Source organism: Lissotriton helveticus, chromosome 8, assembly GCF_964261635.1.
Source record: "Lissotriton helveticus chromosome 8, aLisHel1.1, whole genome shotgun sequence".
Classification (NCBI taxonomy): Eukaryota; Metazoa; Chordata; class Amphibia; order Caudata; family Salamandridae; genus Lissotriton; species Lissotriton helveticus.
The window spans coordinates 67,603,451-67,620,535 of NC_136069.1; the positions used below are offsets into that span (position 1 = coordinate 67,603,451).

At 42.4% G+C, this 17,085-nt stretch overlaps 1 protein-coding gene across 1 annotated transcript in view; it reads right to left on the minus strand.

Annotated features, from left to right (window-relative positions):
• Positions 1-17,085, minus strand: part of STXBP5L (syntaxin binding protein 5L) — a 1,741,945-nt gene that overhangs the window by 627,086 nt on the left and 1,097,774 nt on the right. The window contains exon 14 of the mRNA XM_078656640.1: positions 4,636-4,676. Coding sequence (XP_078512766.1) covers positions 4,636-4,676 — 41 coding nt within the window. The remainder of the gene's footprint in view (positions 1-4,635; positions 4,677-17,085) is intronic.

Consider the following 17,085-nt stretch of genomic DNA (forward strand, 5'->3'; position numbering starts at 1 on the left):
AGTTTTCGTTGTTTGACTTTTGTCTTAAGACAAACTTAAGACAAAATCCTAACTTCTGTGAATACCAAAAGTAGTAAGTTCATTCTGTGAATACCAAAATAGTAGTAAGTTTAGGATTGAGTCTTAAGTTCATTCTGTGAATCGGGCCCCAAGAGAGGATAAAATAGAAGGTTAGGGAGAGATACTGTGAGGAACGGAAAGTTCAAGGGAGAGGGGGGGAGAAGGTAGAGAGAGAAGAGTGTTGAAGAGTGAAACGTGGAAGGCATCGAGAGATAAAGGAAAAGCAAGAGAGAAAGGGGTTGAGGATGTTCAGGAAGTATGCAGGAATATAGGGGGAGAAAGGGTAGATGAAGGAAGGACACAGCTGCAGTTAGTGCAGCAGGCGCAGTGGCACTGGGGTACTGGAGTGAGAGGAGCTCAATGCATCCAAATTATGGCTGTTTTGAAATACCTAAGTAGGGCTTCATGGGGCCCACTTTCCTTCCTTGCTTTAGGGCAAATGACACCCTTGCTATGCCACAGAACCAAGTATGTCCATGTGTTCACTTTGATTTCCAAAAGTAGTTTGATTGAACACTCAAGGCTTACTCCAGGAGGTTGGGTTATTGGGTGTGTATCAGTGTGCTATAGGAACACTACTCAAGTTCAAAGTTCAAGTTCAAAAAGCTTTATTCGGTTTGCATAGCACAACCATATAAAGAATTAGGAACAATACTCAATAACTCAAAGTCCAATGAGCGCTATATCTTTTATGGGACTTCATATACATAAATGCCCAAAATTTGACTCCAAAGGTTTTTGAAGATCTAGAACACAGTAGAATGCAATACTCCAACCGCCCTGTTGGCTGCAGATAATATTAGTGTAGGTAGAAGGATTCAAAGATATCGGCAGTACTCCGAAATACTTTGGTTTTACTTCTGCTAATATAATGTTATTATCAGGGCCTGTTCAATGGAACTAAAACGCATGAAAAATGTTACATTGCAATGGTATTTTCTCAAACGTTTGAAATTAACACCAAAAAATAACCTTACCCAATATTAATTCTAAAAACAAAAAATACTTGGAAAAATGAACACTTCTCATACTGTTTGTTCCCAAAATACATTGAAGTAAGGCTAGTGTGAAAGGCGTGAGGAGGTTAAGGGTTTAAGTAGGGTATACATTTATGGGTTTAGGGGTTGGGTTAAGGGCATAGAGTTGAAAGCATAGGGTTAAGGTCTTAGAAGATAGGATTAAGGGGTTGGAGTATGAGGTTGATGTTTAAGGGTACAGGGTTTAGAGTATGGGTTAGGGGTATAGGGCAAAGAGTTAAGGGTGTGGGGTATAGGGATGAGGACTTGTGATATAGGGTTATGTGTGTAGGGTTTAAGGCATCTGTTTAAGATTACAGGTGAGGCATTCAGGCTACTGTAGTATTGGGGTGTTAATGCTAACGTTTAGGGCTTATGTTACAGAATTTACGGGTTAAGGATTTAAGTATAGGTGTCATGAGTAGGGTGTTAAGGTTAAGAGTAGAGGACATGGGGTACAGACGTTAATGATAAGGGATTAGAGTTGAGAATAAGGGGATTGGGTACAGGGTTAAGTGTTCTAGGTATAGGGTTGAGTTTATGTTGTATGCAGTTAAGAGTACAGGGTTGAGGTATATGGTTAAATGTATAGGGGTTTAGTTAAGGGGGTTATCGTTAATGTTACACGGTTAAGGGTAAAGGGATAAATATTTAGGGTTAATGGTTTGGTTACAGGGTAAAGGCGTTGAGGTAAAGGGTTTACGTCTATGATTACATCTTTTTAATGTCAACATTTGAAACTTGTTGGTGAATGTTACAGTCATTTTTCGTTTATTTGTTCAAAATGAAACAATTCATAGTGCGACCTTTCACAGTAATGCTGTACATAGTTAATTTCCATTGGACACTACAAGTTTGAAGTGATGCAAATAGAAGTGTTAAAAACAAACTGAAGCTATTTCTCAACAATGAACACGGTACAACCTCCTGCAATATGTTTGGCCTGTTACGATGGCCCCAGATGGAAAATGGACAATGCAGTGGGTTTGATCATTAGCCGTCTCGCAAAGTACAGCAAAAAGCAATGAACTCATTGAAAACCCACCATCAAACTGGATTTACCATTCACAGAAATATTTTTGTTCTAGGGTGCAAAAAGAGTGGTTTAAAGTTTCAGTGTGCGGTTAAACAGGCGGGTGAACAATGATGGTCAGTGATAAGGACCATTAGAAGCAGAGCAACAGTGGGCCAACTCCTGCCCCAACTGATCACCAAAGTCAGGGTCACAAACAGCTGCAACTGGTGCTACCACTGGGCTGCTTGCAGTGGAACTTTCCCTCTGTATGAAACTTTAGGCGCTCATAAATCATAAACAGCTAGTCGGGTCAAAATGTTCAGGTGGTAACGGTGTCAACATGACCAACTGCAGTAGCAACTGTGGAACCGTCTTTAAGTTTTGCAACATCTACAGAATCATGAGGTCTTAAACGATTTACCAAACTGTCCCGACATAAGACAACAACACAGGCGCCAAATGACTTGGGGTAAAGGACTGACTTGGGGGTACAGGACAACATAGTTAGGTAGAAAAGGTGCTGAATGTTCAAAGCTTGGGGGGATGCTGGCTTCTCCACACTTGCATCAGTAAGCCTTCTGAAAGCCTTTTGCAAAAGTATTTAATCTACTCTAGCCTACAGAATCAAAGTGTGATGCATCCTTTCAAAAGCTATAGATCAACATTTGGAGTGAAGTGACTTTTTCTCAATCAAGGAAGTATGATTGCAAAATTAGCACATTGTCAAGACAGAAAAGTAAAAACAAATAAACCCACAAAGGTGATTTGTGAGTAGCACAACAGGCTAATATTATATTCAAGCAGCACTCATTTCCTAAACAAAACAAACTATAAACTAGCAACTTAAATGCTGTCATGCCAGGACATTAAATACATGAATAAATAAACTGATTCCAGTCTAACAAAATAACTACTTGAAGTCCCTTGCCAAAGGCTTGATGGACAGCCTGTCCAAGCAATGTCAAACCATGAAACACACATGAAAGCCAATGGCTGAAGGTGGTTGCCGCAAAGCCCACTCTTTTCTTATTGTAATTTTGTAAAGAAATGATCCAGCGTAAGCTCCCTGTACCCAGACATTGAAACAAGTGTCTTGTTCCCTGGTTGTCTTTGCAGAACTGTATACAATAGCTAATGAGTGTCAACATGGAAGTCTACTGATGCCGCTGTCAAGAAAGCAAGTTGTATTCACGAAATAAGAAGTAGGATTGCCACAAAGAGACCTGTAAACAATTCAGTGCTGTGACAGTCTCGCATTCTGGACTGAACAGATTGAATTTATGGCATCCCATCACATGCAAGGCTGTGCAATTCTGAACACCACACGAGAGCCAAGAAATAATTTAAATATATACTATATAAATATCTGGTTGGAGCACTTAGATCTTTTTTTTCTTAAAACAAAGGGAAGAAGGAGATATCTTAACAACTAGATTAATATCTGCAAGAACAGTAGAGATTGAATTCAGGTGGAACCGTAAAGGCTTGATCTCAGAGTCAGACAATGCTTTAGAAAGCCCATGGATACTGATCCAAGATCTGTTCCAGCTGTTACTGAAGCGCAAGAGCCTAGCAGTAGCTTTGAAGGCAGACATAGAAGTCTCTTTGAATCTAATACTGACCATCACTGTTTTTAGGTCTCGTGACAGAGATCTTTAGCTGGATGTTGACAGATCTATTGCTTCCAATACAAACCATAGGCTTAGAGTGGGCTGTGGATCAGCCGGTTGCGCATGATTGGTTAGCTCTGTTGTCTACCTCAGGTTTATGCCCCTGATTCAATGGTTTTCCTCTCTATTCTTCATTGTCCCGCCCATAGGGATTTTTTGGTCTCACAGTTTCGGATGGGACTGGGTTCTTCCACTGCTGACTTTAGCATTCAGCACTCCATGAGAGTTCATGTTTCCTTACTCTCTCCCAAACATGTTCTTCTTTTCCCTTATGTGCTATTTCTCCCCTTCCCTCCTTGTGGCTCCCCTTTCTGCTGCCATTTTTTAAATGTAATCTTCTTTTTTTACAAGACCCTAGTATTGGCAAAGTGCTACCGAGTTGCTCATTTTATTCGTTGGCGCTGGTGCACACTTTGATTTTTGTTTTCTTTTTACTTTAGTTTACCACTCTAAAATGGCCATTTGGCATTTCTGAACCGTAAATTAAAAATGACTAAATGATTTCCGTGCGCCATTCGCATGCCTTATGATTCACTTGTGTACATGTCTCATGAAACACACATGCATGTTTGGGCATCTTGAGGCATGTTTACGCATCAATGACCATCGTAAATTGATTCTTTTTAATAGAAAACCCATTGCAGGATTGCCGGCTATGCGTCCGCATGCATGCGAAGACATCACGACATAAGCGTTTGCTTGTGAATATCACTGTATACTTCAGGAAAAAGCATGAGTAAATCCAGTAGCTTGTCCTTGTAAAGCTGAGACCTATTGGTTTTGCAAATGGTTGTTTATAACAGAGTACAATATGCTTAATATCAGAAAAAATACACATTACTACAATAATGAAATAAAGAGGCTTTTAACTTACTGGCAGACGCATCCCAAAACTTGATTGACCCATCTGCATGCCTGAAGAACAAAAACTGTAGTTTAAAAAAGAATTTTTAAATACTTGATGATTTAAGCATACAAAATAAATACCAGGCTATTTCGAACAACCCTCCCCAATCTTCACACCTTCTGCTCAGTGAGACATGACACTTCGAGAAACATTCACGTACAACATACAGTCCTTTTCAAGGCAGTGTCGGGTCCGCTGTTAAACGTACTGCTTCCTAGAAGACATCCAGGCATTATAAATGATGCCACACCACATGGCCATCTCAACAATTACCTTTGCGTCCCCTTAAACAACAGTGTAATGTAATGTAAGGTGGATTTGTAGAGCGTTGCTTGTGACCCTTGAGGGCATCCAGGCGCTGAGTAGGTGAGTGTAGGCGTGTGGGGAGGCTGGGCCTGAGTACGGGCAGTCTAAATGGTCCCACAAGAAGACTAATCGAAAAGCCGGTTTCAGCTTCTTGCAGAGTTCAAGACGTGAGGAGGAGGCCCTGATGTGTTGGGGGACGTCGTCCCAGGATTTGGTAGGAGAATGATTGGCCTCCTGTTCTGCTCATCTGGATGCGTGGTGTGTGTGCGAGTGAGAGTGATGCTGAGCGAGGTTGTCTGGTGGGTTGGTGAAAGTGAAGCGCTTGATTGAGGTATGCAGGTCCCATGTTGTGTGTGGTGCTTTCTTATTTAGGGCAACCAATCACTTAACAAGTTTAAGCACACGCTTTTGGGTGGTTTCACATTACCTTACAGGAGAACTCACCCAAACAGCAATCACTTGGATCATCAAGAGTTCCATTCCCCTAGTAATTTGTAAAATTCCTACAACAGCTGACAGGAGATGCTCTTGTACAGATGGATAAGTTCATGTCAACGGAAAGAATGATTCCATTCCAGGTATTCCTTCAACACACTAATATAATCGAGAACTCTAGCCACATGGATTCAACTGACTTCATCCAAGTTTACATTTCTCAGAAAATATTTAATTAAAGGAAACCCAGGTTCCATGATATCCTTAAAGAAATGGAGTAGTCTGGTAATCTTATATGTGCAGTACATATGTGCAGAACATGGGCTATGATTAACTGGCACATGGAGCAGCTAGACACAAAGGTTGTACCTGAACAGGTGAATGAGAGTTGGCTAGACAGCATTTCGTAAGGTAAGCAAGGCTGCTGCCTTTGTTTGCTAGCGCTAGATGCTGCCAAATTACACGGCACGGCCTGAAAATGGATGGGGAGAGATTATGTCAAAACGCTATTTTGACTGGATCTCTGAAAGTCCTAGTATCACTCTTAGGTGGGAGACTGCTGATGGTTGTATAGAACTATTGATAATGTTTTATATAATGGGTTTGTCTAGACACCTAGAGAGCTCGTGTAAAAATGCTATTTTGACTGGTTCTCTCAAAACCCTAGTACCACTCTTAGGTAGGAAACGTCTACTGGCCGTATAGAACTATTGATAATGTTTCATATAATGGGGTTGTCTAGACACCTAGAGATCTCATGTAAAAATGCTATTTTGACTGGACACCTAGGGGCCTATTTATAAACTGTACTACATTAATACTACTAAAGTACTACAAAATACTATTGCCATACCTGAAAGTGTAAATAGTCACTTCCACCTCTGCTATCATTTTTTTGTTGAGTGCCTCATACATGTACGTTTTCTACTAATAGGGCGATTATGGTGCCATAGGAACGGCTCCGACCAAGGGTCGGAGCCATTTCCTACGGCATTGTAATCAGCAGTTTGGATTAATTTCCGACCGACCCATTTGGATGGAGTCGGTCAGAAATGAATCCATACTGGAATTCTGAATGGCTTCCAATGGGCTCGGAGAACCAGTCTGCAATTCGGAAAGCCTCCTGTAATCCCAAGGGCCGCCCGAGAGATTACAGTGTTGGATTCCGACACCCTTTCTGTGCTGGCCTTTCCGACATAGAAAGGCTGTTGGAAGTCAACTTTGGGGGCCCCAGCAGGGCCCCCATGAGTGAGAAACCTCCGGATGGCGGCCGAGGGGGCACTGTGGTGATGATTCCTGCACCCTGTGGCAAGCACCTTGAGGTGCCTGCCACAGGGTGCCGGGATGAACTGCACCTCTTCTCTTTACAATGAGAGCATGCGTTCCGGGCGGAATGCATGCTCCCATTGTAAAGAATAGGACTGCAACGAACAGTGTTCGGTCACATCCTAATTGCTTGGTTGACCACCAACAGGAGGTCCGTCGGTCCCAGTACCCAATCGATGTCGGAAGGACTCAGGTCCAGCCGACATCAAAATCGGGCCCTAAATTGTAAATGTGTGAGAAAGTGGCTGGAAAAAAGGGCGTACTTACTACGGATTGGGTGGGGTTTAGGGAGGAGTAAGAAGGAGTTTAATGAGGGCTAGGGAAGGGTTTAGGGAGTGGCGTGCACACACCCATAGAAGAATGAGTTCATTTCTTTTTTTTTTTTTTAAATCTTTTTATTATTTTTAAGCAAAAAATAAACAGACATATCCGGTGCCATATATACATCCAATGATAACAGGGTGAATTGGTATAAAACAGGATAGACGTAGAGCAGCAAAAATCTTCGAGAGGCCCGCGCTATTAAGCACAAAATAAAAGTTGCATCAGTATAATCGATAAATAGTTTAGATGCAGACCCTCAAAACCCTCCCACCCATAGAATCAAAACAGCAGGAGAATCATGGCAACCAGATACTAGAGGTTAAGGATCAAAGTCAGGATATTTCGCCAATATTACGAGTAAAGGAAAGACTAAGAAAAAAAAAATGAAAAAAGAGAAAAAACCATATGGGCGATAACAAAAAGAAAACATAAACCCATCCCCCCACCCTGCACCCCTACAAATGGCTATCGCCTAACCCCCAGTAGCAGCGTGCCTGTCGCCCCAACTAACTAGGTTCTAAAAGAAGAAATCTACCAAAGTAGAGAAGAGAAGTGGAGGAGGGCATATTCGTATGGGCTCCCGGTCACCCCTCCCCCCTGCCAGAACCAAGAATCCCCAGATTGAAGTAAAAAAATCTATCGGAAAACAAGTATGTATCTAAACAAGGGAAACTTCAAACAACGCCCAGCCGTCCTAAAGCATACGTTTAACAGATCCCGTGCCCATCGATAATTGAGTCAAACACAGTCTTTCAGTCTCATCCTTGCCCCTTCCGATCAGACGCATGAGTCTCCTCCGGACAAACCACCTCTTCCACAGGACAGTCCGAGTATGAAGAAACTGTAATAGAACTCAATGCAAGACAAAGCAGAAGAAGGAAAGTGCTGTGAACATCGTCAGGTCCAAAGACTCCCTTCCCCGTTATGAGCCCCCAGCGTTGATTCGTCCGCCATCTTAGCGGCTCCGATGTATAGGGAAGTGACGCAGTTTCATTCCGATAATAGTTCTCATCAAAAGTCTCTGGAGTGGGAACATCAATTAGTCCTTCCATAGTAGGCAACGATCGTAGGTTTAACAATCCAGTGGTGGCATCGAGCTTGTTCTCATCGTCCAAAACACTGGTCAAAGGCTCCGATACCTCACACAATACGGGGTCTACTTCCTTCATCAGAGTGGCCATCTTGGGTATCTCGGTTGTCACCGTTTCTTGTAGTGGAGTAGGGTCCGGTCCATTTCGTACCATCTCAGCCAAGCGCGCCAACATCGTCTGAATGTGGCCTTCAACGTACACATGAAATGACCCAATGGCTGCCAACACAGTTCGTAGCGACGGGTCACTCTCGGTCCGTTCCACCACTCTTCGATCGGTGTCGGTCATGATTGCTTCCCCCAGCGAGCTCGATCTCTCAGAGGGGGACGGCCGAATAGGGAACGGTCGACTGCAGAGGGAGACTTATCAGTTGTTCCGATGATATCCTAGGTCCGCCGCCGCAGGCGGAGATCCCAACCCAGCGAACACCAGCGGGCCCGTTACCGGGTCACCGGGCAGGACCCCCGTCCACAGCTGCAAGCGTTGGGCTGTCACCCCTCCTCCAACTCTCACCAAGGCAGCCAAACGTCATCCACATCAATCCGAAAAAGCAAGAAAAATGTTTTCTTCCCACTCCGGTAGACCGGACCCAATCACACCACCACAGCCGATGTTGTTTAACTGAAACCCGGATGGGCCAGTACTCGAGACCCCGGCTACCGAGCAGATCTAGGCCGCAAACTTCCACTCGACATATCTTCGTCAGCCGAACAGGTAGAGATTTCGGGATAGCACCATTAATCTCATGGCAGGTTCATACACACGGTGGCTGGGCGCAAGGACAGGATAAATGACAGGATATTCCGGCGGGAGTCAGAGGTCGGCGGAGCCGGGAGCCTACACGGCCATCTTGGTTGCTACCATGGCTCCTCCTCCTCAATGAGTTCATTTCTATTCACAAATTGCACTGCTAAGTATACTACAGGAAAAATGAGACCAAAAGAGTAGTAAATCACTCAAGCGCAGAGCTGAAGTCCAGCACCACACATGTCCAACCACTAGTACTGCAACGCCCTCCAATAGAAAGTAATGAAGGTAGGGACGAAAATAAAACCCCATATAAAACAATCTTAATTTAAAGTAATTTACTTACATTATTATAATTGTAAAGGTAGCTAAAAGTATCAATAAATATATATTTTAATGTTAGATGAATCTAAAAATAATACATATGTATTATTTAGCTATAAAATATATTAGTACCATTTATTAAAGTAAATATTATGTGACTACAAGTTTTATTAAAACATGATAACATTAGTTTTAATTAATTTTTTACATCACCTTTAATAATTATTAATGCATAACAAATATATATTTTTTAATTTTAGGTGGAAATTTATTTTTTTATTTTAAACTTACATCCAAGTCACTACCTCCATTATTTTCCTTTGTAAAGTGTTGCAATATCAGTGGATAGCAATGCGTGGTGCTGGAATTAGTACAGTTTCTCTTTTGGAGTTATCAGCTTGCACTTATAAATTTGACTCAACCTCTTTTTTCAGGGGATGGAGTCTATTATTTTGAGTACAGTTACACTCAGACTTTGTGAATAGCCAAAAGTAGGGAAGTTACTCAAAAGTATACGAGTAAACTACACATGAAAATTACTCACAATTATAAGTTACCTTTGTGAATAGCCATGCTCGTTTGTGTATCCCTTTCCATTTATTTTGTTAAATTCTTTTTATTTAATTTTAAACTGTTCAAACATACAGTGAAATCAGCATATGAGAGGGCATCTCAAGTAAGATATAATATAACAAATAAAAAAAAACTGTTGATTGTGCATAAGTGGTCAGTTCAAAAGTGACGTTTGTGACGGTCAATAATAGGCTTCCTTCATGTGTGAGGTCAGGTTTTTCACACTGGTGGTTAGTTAAAAAGTTGTATAACGGAGACAATAGTTGTTCTAGGGGTGACTAACGTGTACCGGTTTCAACACATTTGTTTTACGATTCTATGCTGCTCAGTTTGGTCATTAGTTTACAAGCGGTCGGAACATCAAAGCGGTGAGCGGGGCAAGCGCATGTCTGTGTAATGCAACGTCTCGTCCTCTGCTCTGAGCTGAATTTACTTGACAGGAAATACACGTGCTGTGGCCTTTCAATGTCCTCTATCTTAGTTCCAGCTCCTGCCATGATCATGCTGTTCACTTGCCACCTTAGTACTGCCCGCCTCAGCCACCAGCCCGCCGGACTCTTCCTGATCAACTCTTGTCAAGACAGCAGCCATCTCACCTATACAACCCACAGATTTATGTAACAAAAACCTATGAGTAGCTCAAAGAAAAGGTTTGAAGGCAAAGACCGTTAGGCAACTTAGTAAAGAAAACCCTATACAGGGAAGAGAAAGTACAACTCAAGAGCAAGTAAAAAGGAAGCAAGTTGAAGTGCAAGTGTCAGTGAAGTGCAAGTAGAGGGAAATGAAGCAAAAGTGATTTGAAGTACAATTGGTGTGAAATCAAGTGAACACACATTACATTTAGCAATAGAGGCAAGAGCAAGCATTGTTATGTAGCACAGTGTTCCTGGACCCAGCTATACCAACGAAAGAAGTGCTCAACCGTACACAGACGTACTCTGTATAACTAGCCAACGGCATAACACTGGATCTCTAGGCATTCATAATCAATACTGAGATGATAGTTTGCACTGTATATATTGCTAATTTGCTCTTTTTATTAGTAACTAGCAGCCCTTCCCGACGTTGTCCGGGTATGAAATAGAATGTGTGTGATGTGTGTATTCAGATACGGTCATTCGCGTGTTCCCCCGCTTGAGGCCCAGCTGCAGCCCTGGTTGATGTTAGCAGGCGCGTGTCCCCCGCTTGAGGCCCCGCTGCAGCCCTGGTTCATGTTAGCAGGTGCATGTAATTAGTGTAGTGATCCGCCGCCTGAGCCCGGCTACAGCCCTGGCTGATGTTTTTTTTAATTTTATTTTATTTATCCATTTTTAGCAAAAATCAATACAAACAGAAACATCGGTCACCTTTACACATAACATATAAAGCACAGTATAGTACGGGGATCCATAATACATAATATAAAAAACAAAATAGCACATATCCAGGCAAGCATAGCACAGATAACATAGTAAAGAGCAATCCAAACTGTAGCAGCGGGTAATTCAAAGAGTCTGGGGCTCTCTAAAAAAGTCTGGGTGGTTCCGCAAATAATCCGTGAGAGGTTCCCAAATATCTGAGGGCTTCGAGGCCGCAGGTAGTTCTTCTGCGTACAATGCAAAATGATCTCTACAATATACAGCATCCACAATCCACTCTTTGAATGCCGGTGTTCTTTTACTATCCCAATGCATAGACACCCGCCGTTTTGCAAGTAGTAACATTATGGCTACCAATTTCTTCTTCATAGACCTTAGGGGTATGTCGAGGCCAAGTAAACATAGCCTAGGGGTACATTCCAAAGTGCAGGACACCATCATCCCTAGATGGCTCGTCACCGATTCCCAATATTGCTGTACCTTCCCACGGCACCAGGCAAGATGTGCAAAGTCCGCCTGATCCACCCCACAGCGTCTACATCTGGAATTATCTCTTAACTTATACCTACACAGCTTGGTTGGAGTATAGTATACTTGGTGTATGTATTTATAATGGATAAGCCGGAGATTACCATTAGGCGTTAGCAACGTGACCAGAGTACAACAGGCCGTCCAGTCCTCCTCGGTAAGGGGGGCATCAAGGAGGGCAGACCATTTGTCCCGTGCTTTTATCGTGTCTGATCCGATGTCCGACTGAGCCAGCTCGTATAGTCGCGATATAAGATGTGTATGAGAGGCAGAGGTCAATAGCATCTGCAGGGACTGCAATGTGGGAGGTTCATCGGGGAAGGAAGGGTACAAAAGCCGAGTAGCAGCTTTCAGCCTGTGATATAAAAATCTGAAGAGTAGTGATTGATTGGTAATATATGATAAGTCATCTGAAGTGATAAACGTGCCATTCGGGTAAAGGTCGCCCATCTGGGAGATGCCCGCCTGTTCTAAGAGAGACATATTGTTCGTCTCCAACGTTACCGACAATGCAGGATGGTGTGACAGAGGAAGGTTGGGGGCATATATCGGGGCCTTGTGTGCCATCTGGCTGATCCGCTGCCAAGCCTGAGAGGTGGTGCGGACTGTATTTATCTCCTGTGAGGTGAGAGCGGGTGTGTGTGAGTACACTAGTCAGCGGAATGGGGTTGGTGTCATCATCCTCCACCGCAAGATGTGGTAGATATTTCACCGGATGGTACTATTGTGTTTTTATCTAGGAACCTAAATCGATATTTCTATTTTATGCCCTTGTTCGGCTATAATCAATAATATCCCTATAAAGGCATAGGAATCATATCCATATTTAGTCGTAGCCCATGCAGTCAGATTAAGCAAGGCTACTTCCCCGGACTCCTAGAAAGCACAACGAGTTCTCTAAACAAACCGAACCTCCAGCAACCTGGGAAAATCCCCCTTGCTTTTGTTTTGATTCCGTCCTAGAACTCCTGTGAAGCACTGTAAGAACGGCCAGTTCTTAGTGACATCTTTATTGACGTCTTATGTCCAACCTTACGTCAAACCCGGCACCTTTCAGGTATAAATATACCAACGTTGCCTTAAGCAAACACACGGTGGTGGTTTTGGAGCAGAGCAGCTATCTACTTGCCCGAGAGCCCAGCTGATGCGAGAGCCCACGGAAGCTTCCCCTCCCTTTTGACGCACTGAGAGAGACGCGGTCTTTTCTCCTGCCGAGAAATCCAGCTCCGGTGTTTCCAGATACCTTCGCGGGTTACTGGGATATCGAGTCCTGAGAGAGAGATACAAGACCTCCTGCTTTCTATTACCGAGGTACGGAGCTGACTAAACCCTTAAAGAGAATTCTTGAGTCAGATTCTTGGCAAACCCAACTTAACGTAAACTGCTACTTACTTACTCCTTCCCACGTATTAGGCTTAGGTCAGGTACAACGGGGTAGGCGTATTTAGAAGCACCAGTTGAGTACGTTAGTCAATGTATATATGTATGTATATATTTTATCTATTTTAAAGTATCATATGGCTAAGAAACCATATCAATGCTTTGACAGTATTATTTTATAATCCTCCTTTTACTGTACGCACTTTACTTTACTATAAGTATTGCAATTGTGGCAATTCATTTCTCTTGCATGAGAAAGAAGACTGCTCAATAAATAACACCTTTTATTGAAAACGCCCGTCTCTCTTTTCTCTGCACTCTGGTGAAACTAAGTATGCACACTTGACTGAGCGAAATAGCTGTCTATTGTTTTCACACGACTCTAGAGATACACTCTTATTCTGAGGGAGCAAAGTTGTCATGTTTTATGGTTTTCAGAAGCTAATCCCTTCTTGTCTATCCAGGGAGGTTAAACTCCTCGTTTATTCGAGAAAGTTTCTAGTGACCTCTGAGCTAGCTGGCAAACCTTAAGTCTAATATAGTCAGTAGAGACCTAGTCGACCTCAGTCCTACGTCTACACTGCTGAATATATTATTCCAATGCGCAGAGCCTATTGGGAATATAGGAACTACACTACATGGCGCCCAACGTTTGGTAAGGCGATAAATCTAACGCAAGACGTTAGAGTAACTCAGTCGTGCTTTTTTCACACAGACCCCTTTTCCCGTAAATACTCCAAAAAACGTCTGGAGTGGGTAAAAGGTTGAAATCCGCCGGAACTTAGTAGGAAGAGATTCCTATGTATAGTTTTTGGTTTAATCAACGTTGAAGGATACAGTGTTCCAAAATATTGATCTGCAACAAAAACCTTTCTGTTAGTAAAAATGACGGAAAGTGAAGACGAAAGGGAGGAAGCTAGAATAGCAGCTCAACTCCTAGCGGATGACACAAGTCTCCAACAGAATGACCCGGATGCTATACTCATTCCGGTCAACATAAGAAAAACTATAGCTCTTAAACTTATAGAAAATGGACTAAAACCAAGAGGTGGTACAGTCATATTCGTGGTAGAGGCCCATGAATATCGGCAGACAGAGGTATTCTATTCATGGATAAACTTTCCAGCAGCAAACGCTGTCACACACGACTTCCACTATTACAAAATAGAGGAACCTCCGGAGGAATACACCCCTTTCGAGGAGATGGAAATCCCATTAAAATACGAAGAGCACCTGCTCTGGTTTAAAGGCGCCCTAAAACATAATAATCACATCACCAGGCTCGGTCCACTAGGTAGACCAGGAGCAACGTGGCCGGTTCTAGCCAGCTACACACCACATCCAGACATTGAAAAGATGTCAGACCGGGAACTTTTAGCCCAGCTAAAAGTACTGATTAAAATACATACACAATTAGTCCAATATGTAATGCGGACTTCAACAGTCGAACCAGCTATTAACATTCCACAGCTGACCCCTCATCAGGGGAACACAAACAAAATAACACCACAGAACATACAATCATGTCTGGGTAAAGTACCCGTAAAACGGGAACAAATTCCATTCTGGTTAGCACAAAAAATAACTCAAATAGAGGCAGTATTTCTGGATACTACACCTACTGAGAAACACAGAATTCTGACTATCTGTCTTCCAATGGGGATCGCACCACATGTGGAGGACTGTGACACTTGGGGCACAGTCTTTGCTTCCATTTACACAAAAACTCATGGTGTTCCGTCCATGGCGGTAATACCAGATGTGCTAAGACAGATTCAAAATGAATACGGTCCAGAACCTGTTTTAACTCTAAGTATGAAATTACTGAAAGACTTCAATCAGGTCTCGGCTATATTATTAGCCAACATAAAAGGAGAAGCAGCATCTGTGGCGATCCGCCAGAAATTGAAAGAAACAGATATAGCAGACCAACCAATTGAACTTGCCAGAATCATAGAAAAATCCTATGAAGAACTAGGAAGAGATAGTTTGGGTGGGAAACCAGTAAAACCCCAACTAACTGAAAATCCAGAAAAGATATTTATTAAAAATAATCTAAACAATCCAAAAAAGAGCTGGGATGGAAATAAACAAACAGCCCAAAGAAAAAAGATTCCAGTCCAGAGGAAGGTCTCCTTGGCGGAGAGAAAGATCTCCGGACCAAGGACACAAGTCTCCCCAGAGGGAGCCCTCTGAGAAAAGATACAACCTTAGAAATAGGGATAATCTGAAGAAACCTGATAGATATCAAGACATTGATACATGTCCCTCTCGATCTTTTCAGACTTCCTCGCAGAAATCGGAAAGAAGAGGACGGTCTGAACACAGGGAAGAGCACGTCAAGTCCAAAGACAAGGAACCTGCTCATCAAAGTAAAAAATTACAATTTCCAAGAAAGAAGGTAGCCAGTATTAAAATAATTAAACATGCCGAGGATACTGAGGACACAACTGAAAAACGGAGAGTGGGCCCAGACAATGCTAGACAGCGCAGCAGAAGTGACCATAGCTCGCAAGATCCTGATGAATCTTCTGGAGACAGTGGACACGAATGAATACATTCAGGTGGAAACTGCAGATACCAGAGTTAGCAAACCTCATAAAATATACGAAATAACATTATGTATAGAGGGGGATAAGACTAGGAAAGTAAGGGGTCTATTTTGGGATAACCTTTCCAAAGGCTATGACTTCCTTTTAGCTGAGAAAGACTGGCCACCAGAGTTTGTCAGGGAGTGCCCTCATGGCGAAGAAATGATTATGCCTGCCTTCTCAAATCATATTTCAATTCATAAAAAATATACATATGCAAGAAAATGGGCAGTAGCCCAAGCTCCTGCATTATATAAAAATCATGTTGGATGGGATGAGGACTCTCCTCCTCACAAAATCCAGTTAAAATGTCACCCAACTGCACAAAGGCAGTACCCAATTAGGCAAGAAGCTAAAAAACAAGTCAGGGAGATCTTAGATCAACTTGAATACCAGGGGGTGATTGAAACATGCACCTCACAAATGAACAATCCTTTGTTTCCTGTCTCCAAGCCAGACGATTCATATCGTCTAGTTTTGGACTACAGACACCTTAACTCATGTTGCAAGACATTTGCAGTACAAAATTCACACAGTGCAGCACTAATGAATAACATCGTGCGCAAAAAATACAAAACATCATTAGACATCTCTAATGGATTCTTTTGTCAAAACATTGCACCTGAAAGCAGGTATTTGACCGCTTTCTCAATAATGGGGTCGCAGAAAATTTCTGTCGACTCCCACAGGGATTCAAGAATAGCCCAGGATTATTCTCAGCAAGAGTAACAGAGTTACTACAAATATATGATGATGAAGCATTATCATATGTCGATGACATCTATCTAACAGATGATGACTTGGATACTCACTTGAAAAGAGTGAACACCATAATACTTGGGTTCGCAGCAGAGGGTTACAAATTCAACTTCAAAAAGTCACGAATTGCCCATCTAACTGTCCTGTTTTTAGGATATGAATTATCAAGTGAAGGCAAAAGCCTAGCAGACAATTTCTTAGAGAAATGCGCTGTACTCCAAGCACCAAAAACGCTGAAGAACTTACAATCAATACTAGGTTTCCTGAATTTCGGAAGAACTGACATTCTAAATTATACAGAGAGGGTTAAACCGCTCTGAATTAATAAAACCTGATTTTAAACCAATCAATTGGACTCAAAAACACACAGAAATTTTGAGATCATTGCAAACAGACATGTTAGCTAAAACGAAATTGCAAACTCGCGATAATACACGCAACCTTGTAATCCGAGTCATCCCAGGAATATGCGGATTCACGTACCGGACCTCCAATGAGGGAGAAAAGGTACCAATAGCTTACAAATCACACTTGTACACACAAGCAGAAAAAACATTCAGTCTTGCGGAAAATGTTGTAAATACGGTTCAAACAGCTGTATCAAAAGAAAGAGCCCAAGCCCAAGGCAGACAGATAACTGTTTTAACAGCAGAATCAGCCTTTGAGGCATTAACA